Raw genomic sequence first — 19,631 nt, forward strand, 5'->3', positions numbered from 1 at the left:
AGATGCCTCATGTTATTGGCTCACCCAAGTGCATTGCTATTTGTTCAACAAAGGATATCTAATGAATGAAACAAATTAGATAATAGAAGTAAATTGGAATATTGCTTAAAATTGTATTCTCTATCTGAATCATGAAAGAAAAAAAATTAGGTTTCATGTCCCTTTAAGCATTTTCTATAAATGGGGATTAAGTAAATAAACAGGGCATGAGAGGTGTAATATTAAAGGGACACTGAACCCAATTTTTTTTCTTTTGTGATTCAGATAGGGCATGAAATTTTAAGCAACTTTCTAATTTACTCCTATTATCAAATTTTCTTCCTTCTCTTATTTTTATTTGAAATGCAAGAATGTAAGTTTACATGCCAACCCATTTTTGGTGAACAACCTGGGTTGTTCTTGCTGATTGGTGTATAAATTCATCCACCAATAAAAAGTGCTGTCCAGAACTGAACCAAAAAAAGCTTAGATGTCTTCTTTTTCAAATAAAGATAGCAAAAGAACAAAGAAAAATTGATACTATGAGTAAATTAGAAAGTTGCTTAAAATTGCATGCTCTATCTGAATCCCATGTATTAATTTAGAAGAACACAGCTATAAATGCTCTGTTCAAAATAATAATAAATGTTTGTTTAGCACTTTAGAAGAGGCGACTTTTAAGAGGCAGAGTACTGGGCAAGCCGCTACTGAGTTCACTATAATTTTGGGTGATTTGTTTATGCCACACAGTATACACTAGGCCGGATTCACATAATGCAAGGTATACTTAGTGGCTTTTACATGTGGAGATTTTGGTTAGTGTAACCTCTTCTCCTTTTACCACTTGGATAACTGTGAATAAATATTACAACCAGTCTGAGTACTCTGTAATTGATGGCAGAGGAAGTGGTATTGCCGCAGCAGCATTAACAGATATTTTGATTTTTTTTACCACACTCAGGTCTGGTTTCCTGTCTATGCAACCACTAAACCAGTAACAGAAATTACCTAAATGAGCATAGAATAGAAAGGAAGCTTACTGGAATGGGTAGAAAGGAGCAGGAGAAATGGGGTGAGAGGGGTAGAAGAGGGTGACCTGGTCATCTGCTACCTATTTCTGCCTTTATTTAAATCTCCCATCTCTCCCTTCTCTGCACAGAACACTGAGTACGTAAAAAAGGTCCTTACCTATTCATTTCAGAGCCACCGATGGCACAGTAATAAAAGGGGGTGCAGCATAGTACCCCTTAGATACTGGTTAAAAACTAAGGCCTAGTTTCCATTGCTGTTGTTAACTGGTGGTAACATAAAACATATCCATGGACTTAAATGTGTATAATTATTGTTATCTTCAGTTTACACAGTTTACAACAGCAATGAAAACTATATGTAAGTGGGAGGATTTTTTTAAAGTGACAATGCTAGTAGAAAAGTGTTTTCTTTCCATATTTAGGGAGAGTCCATGACTTCATTCCTTATCGTTGGGAAATACAACACCTGGCCACCAGGAGGAGGCAAAGACACCCCAGCCAAAGGCTTAAATATCCTTCCCCTATCCTCCCAGTCATTTTTTGCCTTTTGTCACTAGAGGAGGTGGCAGAGAAGTGTCAGAAGATTCAGATAGTCCTGTAATGGGTATGTTCCTTACAAGAGAGGACTGGAGTTTTAAGTAATCATATAAACCTCTCAATGAGAGTATTGATGAAAGATGGAGATGCAGGGAATGTTTTTCTGCGAAACCATCCAGGCTGTTAGCTCCTGAGCAATCAGTGTTGACAAGTTTCACTGCTTGCTTTTAATCACTCAGGTCCCTGTCAGAGCGTCGCTACAAGGCTCTCACACTTGAGAGGCTGTATCTGTTCCACAGCATGGATCCTAGAGGGTAAGTCCACTTTATTGTTATAGCAGGGACTCCTGTATAAGTTCACAGTGTGACTCCTCTATACCTCAATAGGATCAAGGGTTAATATCTCCTTTAGGGAGATTATTGGGAACAGTTATGGGGATTTTTATGTTCTGCGTTAGGTTTGAGGTCATAATACTGTGTGCTTTTGGCATGGGAACAGACAGGTTTCACTTTCATTTTTGAGTGTTGCACAGCTCATATTAGCTTAGCCTAACACTCTTTTGCATAGCAGGGGAAGTCCTGTCTTGCGCACCATGTGACCGGATGCGGCCTCTTTCACTTCCTTGCGATCCTGCTGCAGACAGCACTTCTGAGGAGAGCGTTTCACTGATCATTTGTCTGGGTCTTGGAGGTGGTGAGTGCCCCAGCGATTGGGATTGTAAAGGTGCCTTTTAATATTAAAAACGCTTGTTTTGTAACGTTTTTTATTCCATCTGTGGAATTAAATACCAAAGCTATGGAGGACTCTGATACTACATTAGAGGGTTCCACTCCTTCTATAGTGAATAATAATAACTGTTTATATTGTGAGAAGGCTGTGGTTTGCCCGCCTGCTCAATTTTGTTTCAATTGCCTAAGCACTGTTTTAAAATCTAAGAAGGGAGCTAACTCTGCCAATACCCATAGCGCAATTAGTCCCTCTGAGCCATCAACTTCTCAGCATTCTATGACCTGAGAGATTTCTGCCCTGTCTACTCAAACCACTTCACATGCAGTTCCTCACTGCACAGCTAATTCTCCATCTGGAGGGGGCCTTTTTCCTGCAGACTTTACCGCGCAGCTACAATCGGCGGTGTCTGTGGCCCTGAGTTTCCTACCTATCTCTGGGAAACGTAAGAGAAAGGTTAAACATAGTTCTCCCGACTTAGAGTCATCTAAATTCCTATCGGATATAGCCTGTATGTCTCAGCTATTCGAGGATGAGTTAACCTATGTAGCGTCAGAGGGTGATGTCGGAGACATCTGTTACTACGTCTCCTCCGGCGGAGGAACCCTCCTTTAGATTCAAAATTGAAAATTTGCATTTTTTATTAAAGGAAGTCCTGTCTATGCTACAGAGGTTCCAGAGGCTAAGCTACTTAAGAAACCTAAGATCCCTAGGTTAGACAGGGTCTACGAAGACAGGAAGGTCCCACAGACTTTTCCTGTACCAGTTCGTATGGCGAAGATTATTCGTAACGCATGGGAAAGAGTCGAAACTTCCTTTTCTCCCTCTGCAACTTTTAAGAAATTGTTTCCGGTCCCTGACTCTCAAATAGAATTGTGAGGTTCCATACCTAAGGTGGATGGCGCCATTTCGACGCTAGCTAAGGATATTACTATCTCCCTTGAGGATAGTTCATCCTTTAGAGAGCCTATGGACAAGAAGTTGGAAACTTTCATGAGGAGAATATTCCAACACACAGGATTTTTATTCCAACCTGCGGCAGCAGTAGCCACAGTGGCTGGAGCTGTTATCTAGTGGTGCGACTCTCTGTCTGAACTTATTGAGGTGGAATCTCCCCTCGAGGATATTCAGGAGAAAATTAAGGCATTAAGAATTGCTAACTCCTTCATCTGTGATGCAAATATGCAAATTATTCACCTGAACACAAAGGCTTCAGGTTTTGCGGTTCTAGCCAGCCGGACTCTCTGGTTGAGGTCTTGGTCTGCGAATATGACTTCTAAATCCAGGTTACTTTCTCTCCCCTTCAAGGGGAAGATCTTATTCGGACCAGGTCTGGACTCCATCATTTCCACGGTTACCGGAGGGAAAGGAGCCTTCCTGCCACAGGAAAAGAAGAACAGACCTAAGGGACGTCAGTCGTCGAATTTTCGTTCCTTTAGTTCGGACATGTCCCAACAATCTCAATCCTTATCCAAGCCCGAGCAGCCCAAGAGTACTTGGAAGCCGGCTAAGTCCTGGAACAAGTCCAAACAGACAAAGAAGCCCACCAATAACAAGTTGGCATGAAGGGGCGGCCCCCGATCCAGGATCGGATCGAGTAGGGGGCAGTTTGTCGCTTTTCTAAGATGCTTGGTTTCAGGATGTTCAGAACCCTTGAGTTCTGGAGGTCATATCTCAGGGATAGCAGATAGGATTCAAGTCCCATCTGTCCAGGGGCAGATTCCTTCTCTTTAGACTTTCTACAAGACCAGGGAAGAGGACTGCCTTTTTAGGTTGCGTACAGGACCTAGTCTCTTTAGGAGTAATTGTCCCGGTATCTGCATCAGAAAGAGGTCTGGGGTTCTATTCAAACCTCTTTGTGGTTCCTAAGAAGGAGGGAATTCTGGTCTTGAAGTGCCTAAACAAATTTCTAAGCGTCCCATTCTTCAAGATGGAGATAATAAGATCAATCCTTCATCTGGTTCAGGAAGGACCATTTATGACTACCATAGACCTGAAGGATGCATATCTTCACGTTCCGATACACAGGGATCATTTTCAATTCCTGTGGTTTGCATTTCTGGACCAACACTTCCAGTCCATAGCACTTCAGTTTGGCTTAGCTACTGCTCCAAGAATATTTACAAAGGTTCTGGGAGCTCTCCTAGCGGTTGCCAGAACACAAGGTTTTGTAGTAGCACCTTACTTGGCCGATATCTTTGTACAGAGACCATCTTTTCATCTAGCAAGGGAGCACTCGGAATTCCTTCTAAGTCTTCTTTGGTCACATGGATGGAAGATAAACTTGGAAAAGAGTTCTCTTACTCCAAATAGCATTGTGAATTTCCTAGGTTCAGTTATAGACTCGGTATCCATGAAGATTGTTCTAATGGATCAGAGACATTGCAAGTTACATCAGCTTGCCTTGCCCTCTAGACCTCCCTAAGTCCTTCGGTGGCCGAGTGTATGGAGGTGATTGGCCTCATGGTGTCTTGTAGGACATCATTCCCTTTGCCAGATTCCATCTCAGACCCTTACAACTATGCATGCTGAAACGATGGAACGGCGACCATTCAGACCTGTCCCAACAGATAATATTGGACAGCCTGTCGAGAGATTCGCTCTCATGGTGGCTCTGTCAAGATAACCTATCCCAAGGCATGTGCTTCCTGGGAGATTGTGATTATGGACGCAAGTCTATCCGGCTGGGGAGCCGTTTGGGGTGCCAGGAAGGCACAGGGTCTGTAGACTCCGGAGGAGTTCACGTTGCCGATCAATATCTTGGAACTTCTGGCAATATTCAATGCCCTGAAGGCTTGGCCCCTTCTGGGTTTGTCCCAGTTTATCAGATTCCAATCAGACAATATAACTTTGGTAGCCTACATCAACCATCAGGGAGGAACAAGGAGTTCCTTAGTAATAAGAGAGGTTTCTCAGATCCTGGAATAGGCGGAGACCCACAACTGTATGCTGTCAGCCATCCACATTCCGGGTGTGGACCACTGGGAAGCAGACTTCCTCAGCAGGCAATCTTTTCACCTGGGGGAATGGTCTCTCCACCACAAGATATTTGCAGAGATATGCTCCAGATGGGGGATGCCGGAGATAGAACTCATGGCCTCCCGTCTAAATGCCAAACTACCCAGGTACAGGTCGAGATCGAGGCATCCTCAAGCAGAACTAATAGATGCTCTAGCGGTTCCCTGGAGGTTTAGACTCATATATCTATTTCCTCCATTACCTCTTCTCCCCCATCTTGTGGCTCGGATCAAGCAGGAGCGAGCACCGGTCATTCTAAATGCTCCATCCTGGCTGCAAAGGACTTTTGCAGGATCTGGTGGGAATGTCCTCATCTCCTCCATGGAGGTTACCCTGTCGAAGGGACCTACTACTACAGGGTCAGCATCAACATCTAGATTCTCTGAGGCTGACTGGGTGGAGATTGAACGCTTAGTCTTAGCCAAGACAGGTTTCTCTAAGAGTGTTATTGACACTTTCATTCAAACTCGTAAGCTGGTTACTCGACGCATCTACACACTTATCTGCACTGGTGTGAAGAGGGTGGTTTTTCTTGGCATAAGGTTAAGGTTGCCAGAATTGTATCCTTTCTCCAGGATGGACTGGATAAGGGTCTATCTGCTAGTTCCCTGAAGGGTCAGCTATCAGCCTTGTCGGTGTTGCTGCAGTCCTTTGTTTAGGCCCTGACTAGGATCAGGCCTGTGTTTAGAAGGGTGGCTTCACCTTGGAGTCTCAACCTTGTTCTTCGTGTGTTGAAGCAGGCTCCGTTTGAGCCAATGCATACTGTTGACATTAAACTGTGTCTCTGTTGGCTATTGCCTCTGTTCGCAGGGTCTTGGAGATTTCTGCCTTGCAGTTTTATCCCCCTTACCTTGTTTTTCATGCCGATAAGGTAGCTTTACGTACTAAGTTAGGTTTCTTTCCTAAGGTGGTGTCAGATCGGAACATTAATCAAGAGATTGTTGTTCCTTCCTTGTGTCCCAATCCTTCCACGGTGAAGGAACATTTGCTTCACAATCTAGATGTGGTTCATGCCTTGAAATTTTACCTTCAGGCTACTAAGGAGTTCAGACAATCTTCATCTTCGTTTGTCATCTATGCAGGTAAACATAGGGGTCAGTAGGCCACTATGTCTTCCTTGTCTTTCTGGTTGAGGAGTGTCATCCGCCTAATTTATGAGACAGCAAGACAACAGCCTCCTGAGAGGATTGTGGCTCATTCCACTAGAGCAGTAGCTTCTTCCTGGGCTTTCAAGAACGAGGCCTCTATGGAGACTTGTAAGGCGGCTACCTGGTCCTTCTTAAATACTTTTTCTAAATTTTACAAGTTTGATGTGTTTGCTTTGGCTGAAGCCGCTTTTGGGAGAAAGGTTTCACAGGCTGTGGTGCCCTCAGATAAGGGTCCGCCTCCTTTTTGTTCACTCCCGTTATTCCTTCAGTGTCCTCTGGAGCTTGGTATGGTTTTCCCAACAGTAAGGAATGAAGTCATGGACTCTCCCTGTCTTATGGAAAGAAAACAAAATATATGCTTACCAGATAAATTCCTTTCTTTCCTGGCAGGGAGAGTCCACGACCCGGCCCGTAAGATATTTTGTTTGGGCGGCTCCCTTTTTATACTTTCTTCAGGCACCTTTATACCCTGATGTTTCTCCTACTTTTCCTTGTTCCCTCAGCCAAATGACTGGGAGGATAGGGGAAGTGGGAGGGATATTTAAGCCTTTTGCTGGGGTGTCTTTGCCTCCTCCTGGTGGCCAGGTGTTATATTTCCCAATAGTAAGGAATGAAGTCATGGACTCTCCCTGACAGGAATTTATCTGGTAAGCATACATTTTGTTTTTATTTGACTTCTCTTCAACAAAGAAAACAATTAAATCCAAAAAAGAAAAGTCTTATTTATTCTAATTATACCTAGATAAATATATCAGAAAAGTAGGCATTGTACATGCTATGTGTCAGCAGTAATGTTTTTACCATATTTTGCTCTGCCATTCGCAGCTACAAAGATGGCACACACATAGAAGAGAGCAGTGTGCTAAATTTATAAAATAGTGATTTTACAGATGTATAAAAATATGCATTATTTTACTTGTCAAAGTTTTTAGTCTGCTAATTTACTTCCCTGTGATGTTGCATAATCATTCCTTAACCAAAGTATATAATACTTTAATATACTGTATTTAGTTGATAATTCAGGTATAATGTAGAAAAAGGAGAACAAGAGATTGTTTTCTATATTATGTTCAGATCTATGAAGAGACCTCGGATATGCTCAGGAAAACATATTACACCAACACCTCACCAACAACAGACCTCAGGCTCCCAACATTTCCCACTAGTGACTGGAATAAAATGTGCCCAGGGGTGGAGTTGTTGCAAAAGAGGGAGATAATCAAGGTGCATAATGGGAGAATCTGGGGTGGACAATGGGAGGGGCTTGATGTGACATGGGAGAGGTTAGGGTGTGAATTTGTGACTTTTACAAGGTGAGATGAGTTGCAGGAGTTCTGTTTTCTATCGCATCTAACTCTCAGGGCTAGATGATCAAAAGCTTGTTGGCATGGAGTGAAATCACTCAAACTCTTTGGGATTATGTTTTAGACCTTATATTGTAATGTAGGAGTTGCTTCTTCACACCCAGGGTCCTGCATAACTAGATAAACATCTCTTAATCCAAAACTTGCATTTTTTAAATTATTTAAGGAACCTCGTCGTACAGATAGCACCTTTAGATCATATAACCTGAGCGGAGAGAATTAGATCATCAGTCCCTCCCAGAGAAATGCAGAGAACACTCCTGATTGATATAAAGAGCTTTAAATTGTCCCTTTTAGTATTTAGTAACACAAAGTCCCTCCCATCTCAGAAACCTAGAGGCTCCGGGCTGCATCTGGGCATCAAGAGGGATGGAGTTTTTGCAGTGTTGATGCGTAATTGGGTCACATGGGCAGAGTTGTGTGGTCCAATAGGAAGAGTCTGGTCAATTAAAGGTTCTAGTTGTGTGATGCTGAGCAGAGACTGACAGTCCTGTGGGGGTTCAGGTGGTGGCGAGGTTGGGTATCATTTTGGCATTCTACAGTAACCATATGTATTCTGTGGAAGATGGCCATTTAATCAGAAGGCAGAAAGAAGACATCAGGGAAAACTACTGATGGTTATTTGTGTTTCATGAAATTCAGGTTCCCCACCTACAACTAGATTGCTTTTTTCCACTTCAATGTGCACTATATTTTTTTACTTTATCTATCATTTGAATTTCTCAGTAATAAAGTCATCAAAAATTGCAGTGATTCATACACACAGTAATATTTCCATAATATTAGTAAAAAGCTATCTTTAATTATCTGAACAATTTGCATAATGACAAAAGTAATTATATTTATGCAAATTTATTTCAAATTTCCTAGCAGCTGTGAAACATTAGGATGCCAACCAATCTGCTGTAGCAGACTTACACAAGTGCAGAATCTGCTCTAGAGCCGAACTGGGCATCAGAAATAAAAATGCAACTGTCATTATTTAAAATGGGACAAAGATGTAAACTTTACATATGTGGTTAACAACAACAGTTCCCAAAAGCAAAGAGAGTTCTATTAGTTGCTTATAACAACCCCAGTCCTCAAATACCCTTTATCTAGAACACAGGTGAAATAATCATCTGATGGACTGAGAGCAGATTAGTAACCATGGTTACTGATCAGCTGATTATTTCACCTGTGCTCTACTTAAGATATCATAAAAATCTGGCCTGTTAGGGGTACTTGAGTACTGGAGTTAGGAGTGTGCACGTGTCTGCACTACTATATGGCAGCAGTTTTGCAACAATGTTATTCATTAGCAAGAACACTAGATGGCAGCACTATTTCCTGTCTTGTAGTGCTCCAGACATGGGCATGCTATCAATCTAGATATCTCTTCAACAAAGAACAACATGTGAAAGAAGCAAATTTGATAATAGAAGTAAATTGGAAACTTTTTAAAATGGTATTGTCTATCTGAATCACAAAATATTTTTTTTTTGGTTTAATGTCCCTTTAAAGCGACAATATGGTGGTGCTGGCATAAATGGCATTATCTACTACAACAAAAGTCATTGTCAGGTGTTGTCATACAAGGAAGCACAAAGGCACTTTTATAGGGGATAAAAACTAAGGGATGTTTAATAAATCATACTTTTAAACATGCAGCAGCAGACCATTTCTAAAGAGCATTCTTAGTCATTTATGTGACACTAAGGGGTAGATTTAACAAGCAGTGAATGCTGCTTTCTACCCCCAAATTTTCTGACTCACCAGAAGAAATAGGTTAAGAAGCAGCGATCAGGATGATTGACACCCCCTGCTAGCAGTCGATTGGCCAGGAATGTGCAGAGGGCGGCTTTGCACAAGCATCTCACAAGAAATGCTTGTGTAATGTTAAATGCCGACAGCGTATGCTGTCGGCATTTAGCAAGGTCAGGCGGACATGATTCGCTATAGTTGTCCACTCGCCTTTTGTTAAATTGACTCCCATATGTCACTTTAATAGATTTTTGTAAGTTCCAAGAGGTCCAGTGTAGCCCCTCTATTACAAAGGCTGGATGTCCTTGTTTTATAATATAATCTAGAATAATAATAATATAATCTCTTTAAATTTACAAGCGCAGCACCTTGTTTAAAAGCGACCCTGATTTGTTTACACTATTTGTAGTTAAAGAAGATCTTCTTCATAGTGGGAAGCTGGTGGCATCAGTTACAAACACATGTGGTCTTCCATGTGTCCTTGTCCCTTTAACCCTTTAACTGCTGCGCCATTTCCACCCCTGTGCTGAGCTGTTTTAGAGTTGTTAGATGATGCTCACAACTAAGTCCCAATGTAGTGAGAAACCCACACATATAACATATTGTTTTATTCAGCAGATTCTAACTAAACCATTATTTTATGTATCTATCATGACTTTTAAGAACTTTACAACGAAATTATTATAATAAATAGTGTGTGTTTTTTCTAAACGCCATAGTCAAAAGAAGAAGAGATTATCGTCATATAAATAAGGGCCTATACTCATATAAATAAGGGGTTATCCTCATATAAATAAGGGCTTATCCTCATATAAATAAGGGGTTATCCTCATATAAATAAGGGGTTATCCTCATATAAATAAGGGGTTATCCTCATATAAATAATGGGTTATCCTCATATAAATAAGGGCCTATCCTCATATAAATAAGGGGTTATCCTCATATAAATAAGGGGTTATCCTCATATAAATAAGGGGTTATCCTCATATAAATAAGGGCCTATCCTCATATAAATAAGGGGTTATCCTCATATAAATAAGGGGTTATCCTCATATAAATAAGGGCCTATCCTCATATAAATAAGGGGTTATCCTCATATAAATAAGGGGTTATCCTCATATAAATAAGGGCATATCCTCATATAAATAAGGGCCTATCCTCATATAAATAAGGGCCTATCCTCATATAAATAAGGGCATATCCTCATATAAATAAGGGGTTATCCTCATATAAATAAGGGGTTATCCTCATATAAATAAGGGCCTATCCTCATATAAATAAGGGGTTATCCTAATATAAATAAGGGGTTATCCTCATATAAATAAGGAGTTATCCTCATATAAATAAGGGGTTATCCTCATATAAATAAGGGGTTATCCTCATATAAATAAGGGGTTATCCTCATATAAATAAGGGCCTATCCTCATATAAATAAGGGGTTATCCTCATATAAATAAGGGGTTATCCTCATATAAATAAGGGCCTATCCTCATATAAATAAGGGGTTATCCTCATATAAATAAGGGGTTATCCTCATATAAATAAGGGGTTATCCTCATATAAATAAGGGGTTATCCTCATATAAATAAGGGGTTATCCTCATATAAATAAGGGCCTATCCTCATATAAATAAGGGCCTATCCTCATATAAATAAGGGGTTATCCTCATATAAATAAGGGGTTATCCTCATATAAATAAGGGGTTATCCTCATATAAATAAGGGGTTATCCTCATATAAATAAGGGCCTATCCTCATATAAATAAGGGGTTATCCTCATATAAATAAGGGGTTATCCTCATATAAATAAGGGGTTATCCTCATATAAATAAGGGGTTATCCTCATATAAATAAGGGGTTATCCTCATATAAATAAGGGCCTATCCTCATATATATAAGGGGTTATCCTCATATAAATAAGGGGTTATCCTCATATAAATAAGGGGTTATCCTCATATAAATAAGGGGTTATCCTCATATAAATAAGGGGTTATCCTCATATAAATAAGGGGTTATCCTCATATAAATAAGGGGTTATCCTCATATAAATAAGGGGTTATCCTCATATAAATAAGGGCCTATCCTCATATAAATAAGGGGTTATCCTCATATAAATAAGGGGTTATCCTCATATAAATAAGGGGTTATCCTCATATAAATAAGGGCCTATTCCCAGCTTGCAAATAGTTTGTAAAAGTGTGCTTTTTTAATGTTTTTTTTTTTAAATATGTGCTTAAACATTAAACCCCCAAAAACTCCTTTGCCTTTAAGTGTGTCTTGAGGTTTCTAGTGAACTGCTTGTGCAATGCCGCCCCCTGCAGACTCGCGGGTGTCAATCAGCCCGATCCTATATGATCGAGCGGATTGATGTCCGCAGCCTCAGAGCAGGCGGACCAGTTAAGGAGCACGGTCTTCATGCAGGCCTAAATGTTAATGCTGTGTTTCCGGTGTTCCCCAGAACGACAAGTTAACTGATAAATAGTACTGGCCTTCTCTGAAACTAATTCCTACCTGCTCTGTGTGAAAGCAAAGAACAGTTTTTTAGATATCTGTGTATATGTAAATGTATAGTACATATCTTTCTAAATACTTATTTAGTTGAATCTATCTATCTATCTATCTATCTATCTACATTTCCATCTATCTGTCTATTATTGACCTGTGTATCTATCTATCTATCTATCATCTATCTATCTACATTCCATCTATCTGTCTATTATTTATCTATCTGTCAGTCTGTCGGTCTGTCTATATATCTTTCTATCTATCTATATATCTATCTCTATCTATCTCTCTGTCTATCTATCTACATTTCTATCTATCTGTCTATCTACATTTCCATCTATCTGTCTATCTATTTATCTATCTGTCTGTCTATCTCTATCTCTCTCCATCTATCTATCTATCTATCTCTCATCTATCTATCTATCTATCTATCTATCTATCTCTCATCTACAGTATCTATCTATCTATCTCTAATCTATCTCTCTTCAATCAATCTATCTATCTATCTCTATCACCTATCTATCTAGATTTCCATCTATCTGTCTATTATTGATCTATCTGTCTATCTATCATCTATCTATCTATCTATCTATCTAACTATCTTTATCATCTATCTCTCATGATCTCAACTGTCTCTCATCTATCTGTCTATTATGTATCTGTCTATCTATATTTAATTAAAGGGACATTCTAGCATAAAGTATGTATTGGGCTCTTTAGTCTAGCATACATTTTTTTAAAAGAGTTTGCAATATCTTTCATTTTTTTAGAGAATTCATTACTTTTTTTTACTCTTAGATCTGCAGTGTTAGACCTCCCTTCTCATATCATGTGCCACTGCTGATTGGTGTGTATTTTATGTGAATGCACTTGAATGACAGAATAGCTTGTGCACACTATCTGTACCAATCAACTGTTTGTTAAGCTTGGTGACTGGTATCTGGAGTGGGGACAAGGTGTCAACCATGGAGTTTAAATAAAAAGAAGCTATCTCAGTCTTTCTTAACATGGAACATATTATAAAGTTGGTTAGTTAAGTATGTCACTTTAATAGATTTTTGTAAGTTCCAAGAGGTCCAGTGTAGCCCCCCCATAACAAAGGCTGAATGCCCCTGTTTTATAATATAATCTAGAATTAGTTTCTATGACAAATCACAAAGCCCCATGAGAAAATGTTTCAGGGAGTGAAAGAACGAGAAAAGGAGAAAGTAGATCACACAGTTATACAAAGTCCTCTGCATAGCAATCAGGGCAAGTTGTGTAACTGGAGAGGTGAGTGCTTCCATATCCTGCCTTTCTCCATGCAACCCTGCACCTCCTTCTGCTGCCTAACACACACCAGAGCCTCTGTGCTCACTCAGTATGAGGGATGAGAGCTCTGCATTGTACCAGGCAATGTAAACATCCCAAGTGGAAGGACTGAAACTTAAAGGGAAAAAAAGCATATTCTGTGACTAAAGGGGAATTTATGTCAGAGTAAATAAGTGCCAACTCCACCTGAACAAAGAAAATCATTTTCACAAAACCTAAAAAGTTCATTATTAATCAGCTGACTTTATAGCTCAGAGTTCAGAAGATAAAATGGAGCTAATCAACGTATAAATTAGTAATAACAAAAATTGTAAATATGACAGAATATGTACTGTAACAGACAGATATCAGAAAATGCGGAAAAAAAGTTGGTTGATATATAAATATATATTTTAAAATGAAAATTGAATTAAGAATATTTCATATATTATCCTTACAAGGAAAACTCTACTAGTGAGAGGATATACACTGATAGCCAAATGGTGTCATATTGTTTTTAATTTAATGCTTATCCAAGTAATCAAATATTAAGTACATTTTCTCCTGTAAATATTACAAATTGTGTTTCCTAAAGAAGAAATATACTTCTGCACTCATACTTCATCATTATCTTTATAGTTCAGACAAAATAAAGGGTTAGGATAGTTTTTAAGCAAAAATATTTTTAGAGTTCAAGATTTTTTTATGTTATGATTTATATCAAATGAATGAAACAAAAAGAATCATATTGAATTGAAGTAAATTCTTGCCCAAAGGAAACAAGAATATTTAAGGGCTGACTTCTCCTAGTATCAGTGAGAATGTGGCTAAATTCAAGGAAACTAAGGGGAGGAAAAATAAACATCTTTCTATTAAATGAAACATTCCTACCGTTAATTTCATCCTGAGATTTGGGCGATCTCTTTCCTCGTCTTTTGAAGAAGTTTGACGCTTCAGAGTCTGGCAAGAAAATCTTACTTTTCAAATCTAGAATAAAAGTAAAATTTCCTTTAATTCTTTCTTATTATTTATTGTTGTATGTCACATTTTTTAACTCTTCCTCTTTCCCCCATAATATTGTTTATAACTATAAACTTATCATGTCTGATACATATTCCATTATGTTCAGGCAAAAAATAAACAGGACACTGATCCCCTCTGCCTGTCAATTGGCCTATCTTAAACATATATTTAGCATATCACTAATATTAACAGCATTTCTAATTGTACATTTCTGGCAGCACTGTGTATGGTTTATCCAAATGGCTCTGGAGCAGTTGATATTCACTTACTTTGCTTCTTGTCTGCAGCAACATCATCGCTGTTTCTAACTGCGGCACTTTCACCTTCCTGCAAAACTAGCAAAAGTAATACATGTAATATATGTAAGATGGATCAGAATTATATAAAAATTATAGGGTATTTATTTCATTAATAAAGATAATTCCCAGTTCTGCACCTTTTATAATCCCTGTCAGGTTTCTAGACAATGCAAACAGCCTTTTTAATTCCTTCACTACCCAAATGACATGCAATGCATTTTCTATTGTTATATAAAACGTAAAAAGATATATATATTATCAAATCTTTTTAATTGAACCGTTTATAGACCAGAAAACTCAGCAGTCAATAAGTAACTGTGTAATGCATTTTATGTACCTAGTACATAATAAATATTATCTTGTTTTTTTTTTTTAAATTATTCTTGTTATCACTGTGATTTTTTTTTCTTCTCAATCTACTTTTTTATAGTTCTTGTAGTTCCTAATTCCTTTTTTTTTTATTAAACTTTATTTGCATCAATAACAGCACTTTGGTGGTGGGTATAAGAGCAAGTTAGACAGCTTGGCAACCCCAAGCATTATTGTATCAACTCCAAATCTTAAAGGTGCCAACAGGCATAAATGTGCCAGACTGCCCTTTGTAATTCCCTCTGCTCTAACAAAAGAAGAAAATAACTAAGCTGGGAAAAGACATATTTTAATAACAAAATCAGGAGGAAATAATACCAAATAATGATCTTATCAGCAAAACACTCCAGACTTGATAGAAACTTTTGCAGCCCCCATCCTAATTTTTAAAGGCAAATGTCACCCCCAAATGGAATGCTACCCAATGTCCAACTAGTCTTATTTACTCAAAAATATTACATACAGACTCACAGAATAATTCCCATTACCAAGTACAACAATGCATAGCGCCACTTAATAATAATTATTATGAATATTAATAATGTAGTTCCCTTATCAGCTTGAACATGGGTAGATGAATACATTTCTGTATAAGAGATAAACACAGACTCCAGCTATCAGATATAAGGATTTCTACTTACTAGCCAGTAGCACAACTGCTGCGGCACAGGACACAAACAGAACTTGCTTCCAGCTCATCTTTACAGAGTTCTCCTCTCCTTGTCAGTATGCAGCTGGGGACTGAAGACAGGTCACAAATTCCTCATGTGTATGGTAGGAAGGTGAGGCAGGGATCTGGAATGCTGTGTTGGGAGTGGGAGGGGCTTTGCCATTAAATGCCAGTGGGCAAGATTGTCCAAAACAATAATCATGCTACCCCCCAAATAATTCTATAAAATTGTATTTTATTCAAATTAAGGCAGAAACTGATTTATTCTTAAAATCTCTTTCAGTGAAAGGTGTGAAGATATATCAAGTGGATTCTTTTTTAATGATTTTCAGTGAGGTTATTTTTTTTATTTTTTGGCAATTAAGTTAAAAACAGATCAGTATTTGTAGCAAATGGCGACTTCAATGTTAGAGAACTAAGTGAATAAGTATACCATGCACCACTTTTTCTCACCTATGGGTAGGCTTGCCAGTTGTCCTAAACAAAATTACTAGATGGCCAGCTGATAATCCAAGGAAATTGTAGGTGTGTTTGTGGTCAATCTCATGGGCTTGACGCTACTGGCAGTGGCAGCCATGTGCCATGAGGGATTTTAGAACAGACCCTATAGCATGTAGCCCTCACCAGTTCTATGCTTATAATTAGAGTACACAACAGAACCAATCAGTTTAGCGTAAAGTGTTTTTTTTTACATTGATAATGTAATGGCATTTAATAAAATACTAAACTGTTTGGTAAAAAAACACAAACTTTTTCTTTCATGATTAAGATAGAGCATACAATTTTAAGTTATTTACAATATACTTCTATTAGCGAATTTGCTTCATTCTCTTTGTATTCTTTGTTGAAGGAGAAGCAATTCACTACTGGGAGCTAGCTGAACACCTCTGGTGAGCCAATGAACAGAGGCATATATGTTTAGCCCCCAATCAGCAGCTAGCTCCCAGTAGTACACTGCTGCTCTTGAGCCTACCTAGAGAGAAGTAAAGAGACGTAAGCAAATTAGATACGTTTGTATGGTGTATCTGAACTATGAAAGAAAAAGTTTAGGTTTCCTGTAATTTTAAATACTTAAAATTGTGACCTCTTGACACAAATAATTGCCTTGAAATAAACAGAGCTTCCACCAACCTGTATATGGGCCACACATATATTTAAAGGGACAGTCAAGGCCCAAAAAAACTTTTATTTTTCAAATAGGGCATGTAATTTTAAACAACTTTCCAATTTACTTTTATCAACAATTTTGCTTTGTTCTCTTGGTATTCTAGTTGAGAGCAAACCTAGAAAGGCTCATATGATAATTTCTAAGCCCTTGAAGGCCGCCTCTAATCACATGCTTTTGTATTTGCTTTTCACAACAGGGGAGAGTAGTTCAGGTAAACCATATAGATAGCATTGTGATCACGCCCGTGAGTTGTGGCAGACACTGCACTAATTGGCTAAAACTGCAAGTCAATAGATAATAACTAAAAGTCATGTGATTAGGGGCGGTCAGAAGATGCTTGGATACAAGATAGTCACAGCAGTAAAAAGTGTATTAATATAACAGTGTTGGTTATGCAAAACTGGGGAATGGGTAATAAAGGGATTATCTATCTTTTTAAACAACAAAAATTCTGGTGTTGACTGTCCCTTTAATATAAGTAATCAAATCACCTATCAAAGCCCTTTTTCTAGAGAAAAAAAAAACAATTTGGCTAGGGTAATCCTCCATTTAACTTATTCATTTTGTGTTAATTTTAAAATTGGTCCCCAGAACTGCACTCCATACTCAAGGTGAGGTCTTCCAATGATTTATACAGTGACAGAATTTTGCTTTGTTCCCTTGCATCTATGCTTCTTTTAATACATGCTAGTATATTATTAGTTTTAGAAACCACTGCCCTTTATTGCACACTCATTTTTACCTTGTTATCTATGTTAACTATGCCTAAACCATTTTCCTCCTCTGGTTTGCTAAGTCAAGTCCATTTTTAAACAATAGTCAGCCTGCATGTTTTACTTCCAAAATGTAGAACCTTACTTTTACCAATATTAAATCTCATTTGCCATTTACCAGCCTATTCCTCTAATTTTTGTAAATCCCTTTGTAAAGCAATTACATCCTGCACTAACCTAATCACTTTACATAACTTTGTATCATCTGCAAAAATAGAGCTGTTCTTATTTAATCCTTTCTCCAAGTAATTTATAAAAATATAAATAAAAACAGGGCCCAGTACTGATCCTTGGAGGGACCCCACTAATTACTTTTGTCCAATCTGAGTATGATTCATTTACTACAACACATTGCTCTTTGTCTTTTATTCAGTTATTTCTTCATGAGCTAACCTTTTCAGCTATTCCCAGTCCGTATTGTACAATAATCTCTCATGTTGATTTGTATGATAGCCTAATTGTCTATTTGTATTGTAATTCAATTTTATGTACTAGTCTCTTACATATTTACAGGGTATTACTCATTTTTATTATTATTATTATTATTACTATTATTATTATTATTTCATTTTCTCCTCCTGCTTCCTCCTCACCCTTTCCCATCTGACCCCTCCTCTATCTGCTTGTTTTTGGAATATTGTATGAATAGAGAGTGTTAAAAAATAGATATTTTGGAGCAGTGCCCTATTCTACCTGTATTAATTTGTTTGTTCAGTCTGTTTTACAAATAAATGATAATAATGCAACACACATTTCTTTGGGCCGTCTTTCCTGTTTAAAAATGCTTAAGTAGTTCTGCCCTTCCTCATATACTTTATTTTATATTTGACTCTTCAAAGCACTGTTAAAAGACAATAAACACCTCATAATTACAAGATACTTTTGTAGTAGAAAAAAACATTAGTTTGTTGCAATTGTTTTCTAAACTCCCCCGCCCCCCCCCCCCCCCCCCACCACTTACCTAATTTGGAGTAGCCAATATGAGCTTGAGTTTGCAGCTGACAGCCCAGTCATTATGTTAGTATAAAATGAATTGTTTTGCAGTTCATATCTGTTAAAGTAAAATCAGATCAATATAAGTTTCAGGGATATCCTTAAGAAGTCAGCAGTGAGCTTTTTCAGTTTAATTAGAACTAGAAAATACCCAGTTTTCAGATCTAAATTGAATGAAAAGGGGAAAAAAAAAATAACTAAAATTAGACTGCAACGGGTTTACGTCTGCATTCCCACATCACGCTTAGGGAGACTTCCCTAAGAGTCATAATTTGCATAAATTAAAAGAGAGAAGCACTCAACCTGAGAATGAACAATAGCGTAATAGCTTGTTCTATGGCTAGTTACCACCCAAGAAGCAGTCTCTTTTTGCTCAACATGTGCCTTTCACAGAGAAGAACTTTCCTGTAGCATATCAGTCTGATCCTGACTTAACAGTACAGTCTACCCCTGAAATACCAGGAAATCCTATACTGAACGAGAGAAACAGCAAAACCCCAGACGTACGTTTTGGCCTAGTGTGGGCCTCAGTGAGGTGCAGCCATATCCCTCTAGGCACACTGAGCAACGGGTCAATGCCTGGATTCCCGCATCATGTTTAGGGAGACTTCCCTAAGAGTCATACACCTAGATTACGAGTTTTGCGTTAGAGGCTGTGCGATGCTAACGAGCAGTTTTGTCTCACCGCTCACTTACATGCAGCGCTGGTATTACGAGTTTTCAGAAACCCGAAGTTAAAAGACTCGAAGTGAGTGTTGAGCAAAATTTTGCTCATTACCACACTCCAATACCAGCGCTGCTTAAGTCAGCGGTGAGCTGGTGTAACATGCTCGTGCACGATTTTCCCATAGGAATCAACGGGGAGAGCCGGCTGAAAAAAAGTCTTACACCTGCAAAAAAGCAGCGTAAAACTCCTTAACGCAGCCCCATTGATTCCTATGGGGAAATACAATTTATGTCTACACCTAACACCCTAACATGAACCCCGAGTCTAAA

General features: G+C 38.4%; 1 protein-coding gene across 1 annotated transcript in view; it reads right to left on the bottom strand.

The window, feature by feature from the left end:
• UCMA (upper zone of growth plate and cartilage matrix associated) overlaps positions 1 to 15,824 on the bottom strand; it is a 34,540-nt gene extending 18,716 nt beyond the window's left edge. The window contains exons 1-3 of the mRNA XM_053716482.1: positions 15,673 to 15,824; positions 14,633 to 14,698; positions 14,232 to 14,327 (exon numbers count right to left, since the gene is read on the bottom strand). Coding sequence (XP_053572457.1) covers positions 14,232 to 14,327; positions 14,633 to 14,698; positions 15,673 to 15,730 — 220 coding nt within the window. The 5' untranslated portion in view covers positions 15,731 to 15,824. The remainder of the gene's footprint in view (positions 1 to 14,231; positions 14,328 to 14,632; positions 14,699 to 15,672) is intronic.
• Between the last annotated feature and the right edge of the window lie 3,807 nt (positions 15,825 to 19,631).

Source organism: Bombina bombina, chromosome 6, assembly GCF_027579735.1.
Source record: "Bombina bombina isolate aBomBom1 chromosome 6, aBomBom1.pri, whole genome shotgun sequence".
Taxonomy (NCBI): Eukaryota; Metazoa; Chordata; class Amphibia; order Anura; family Bombinatoridae; genus Bombina; species Bombina bombina.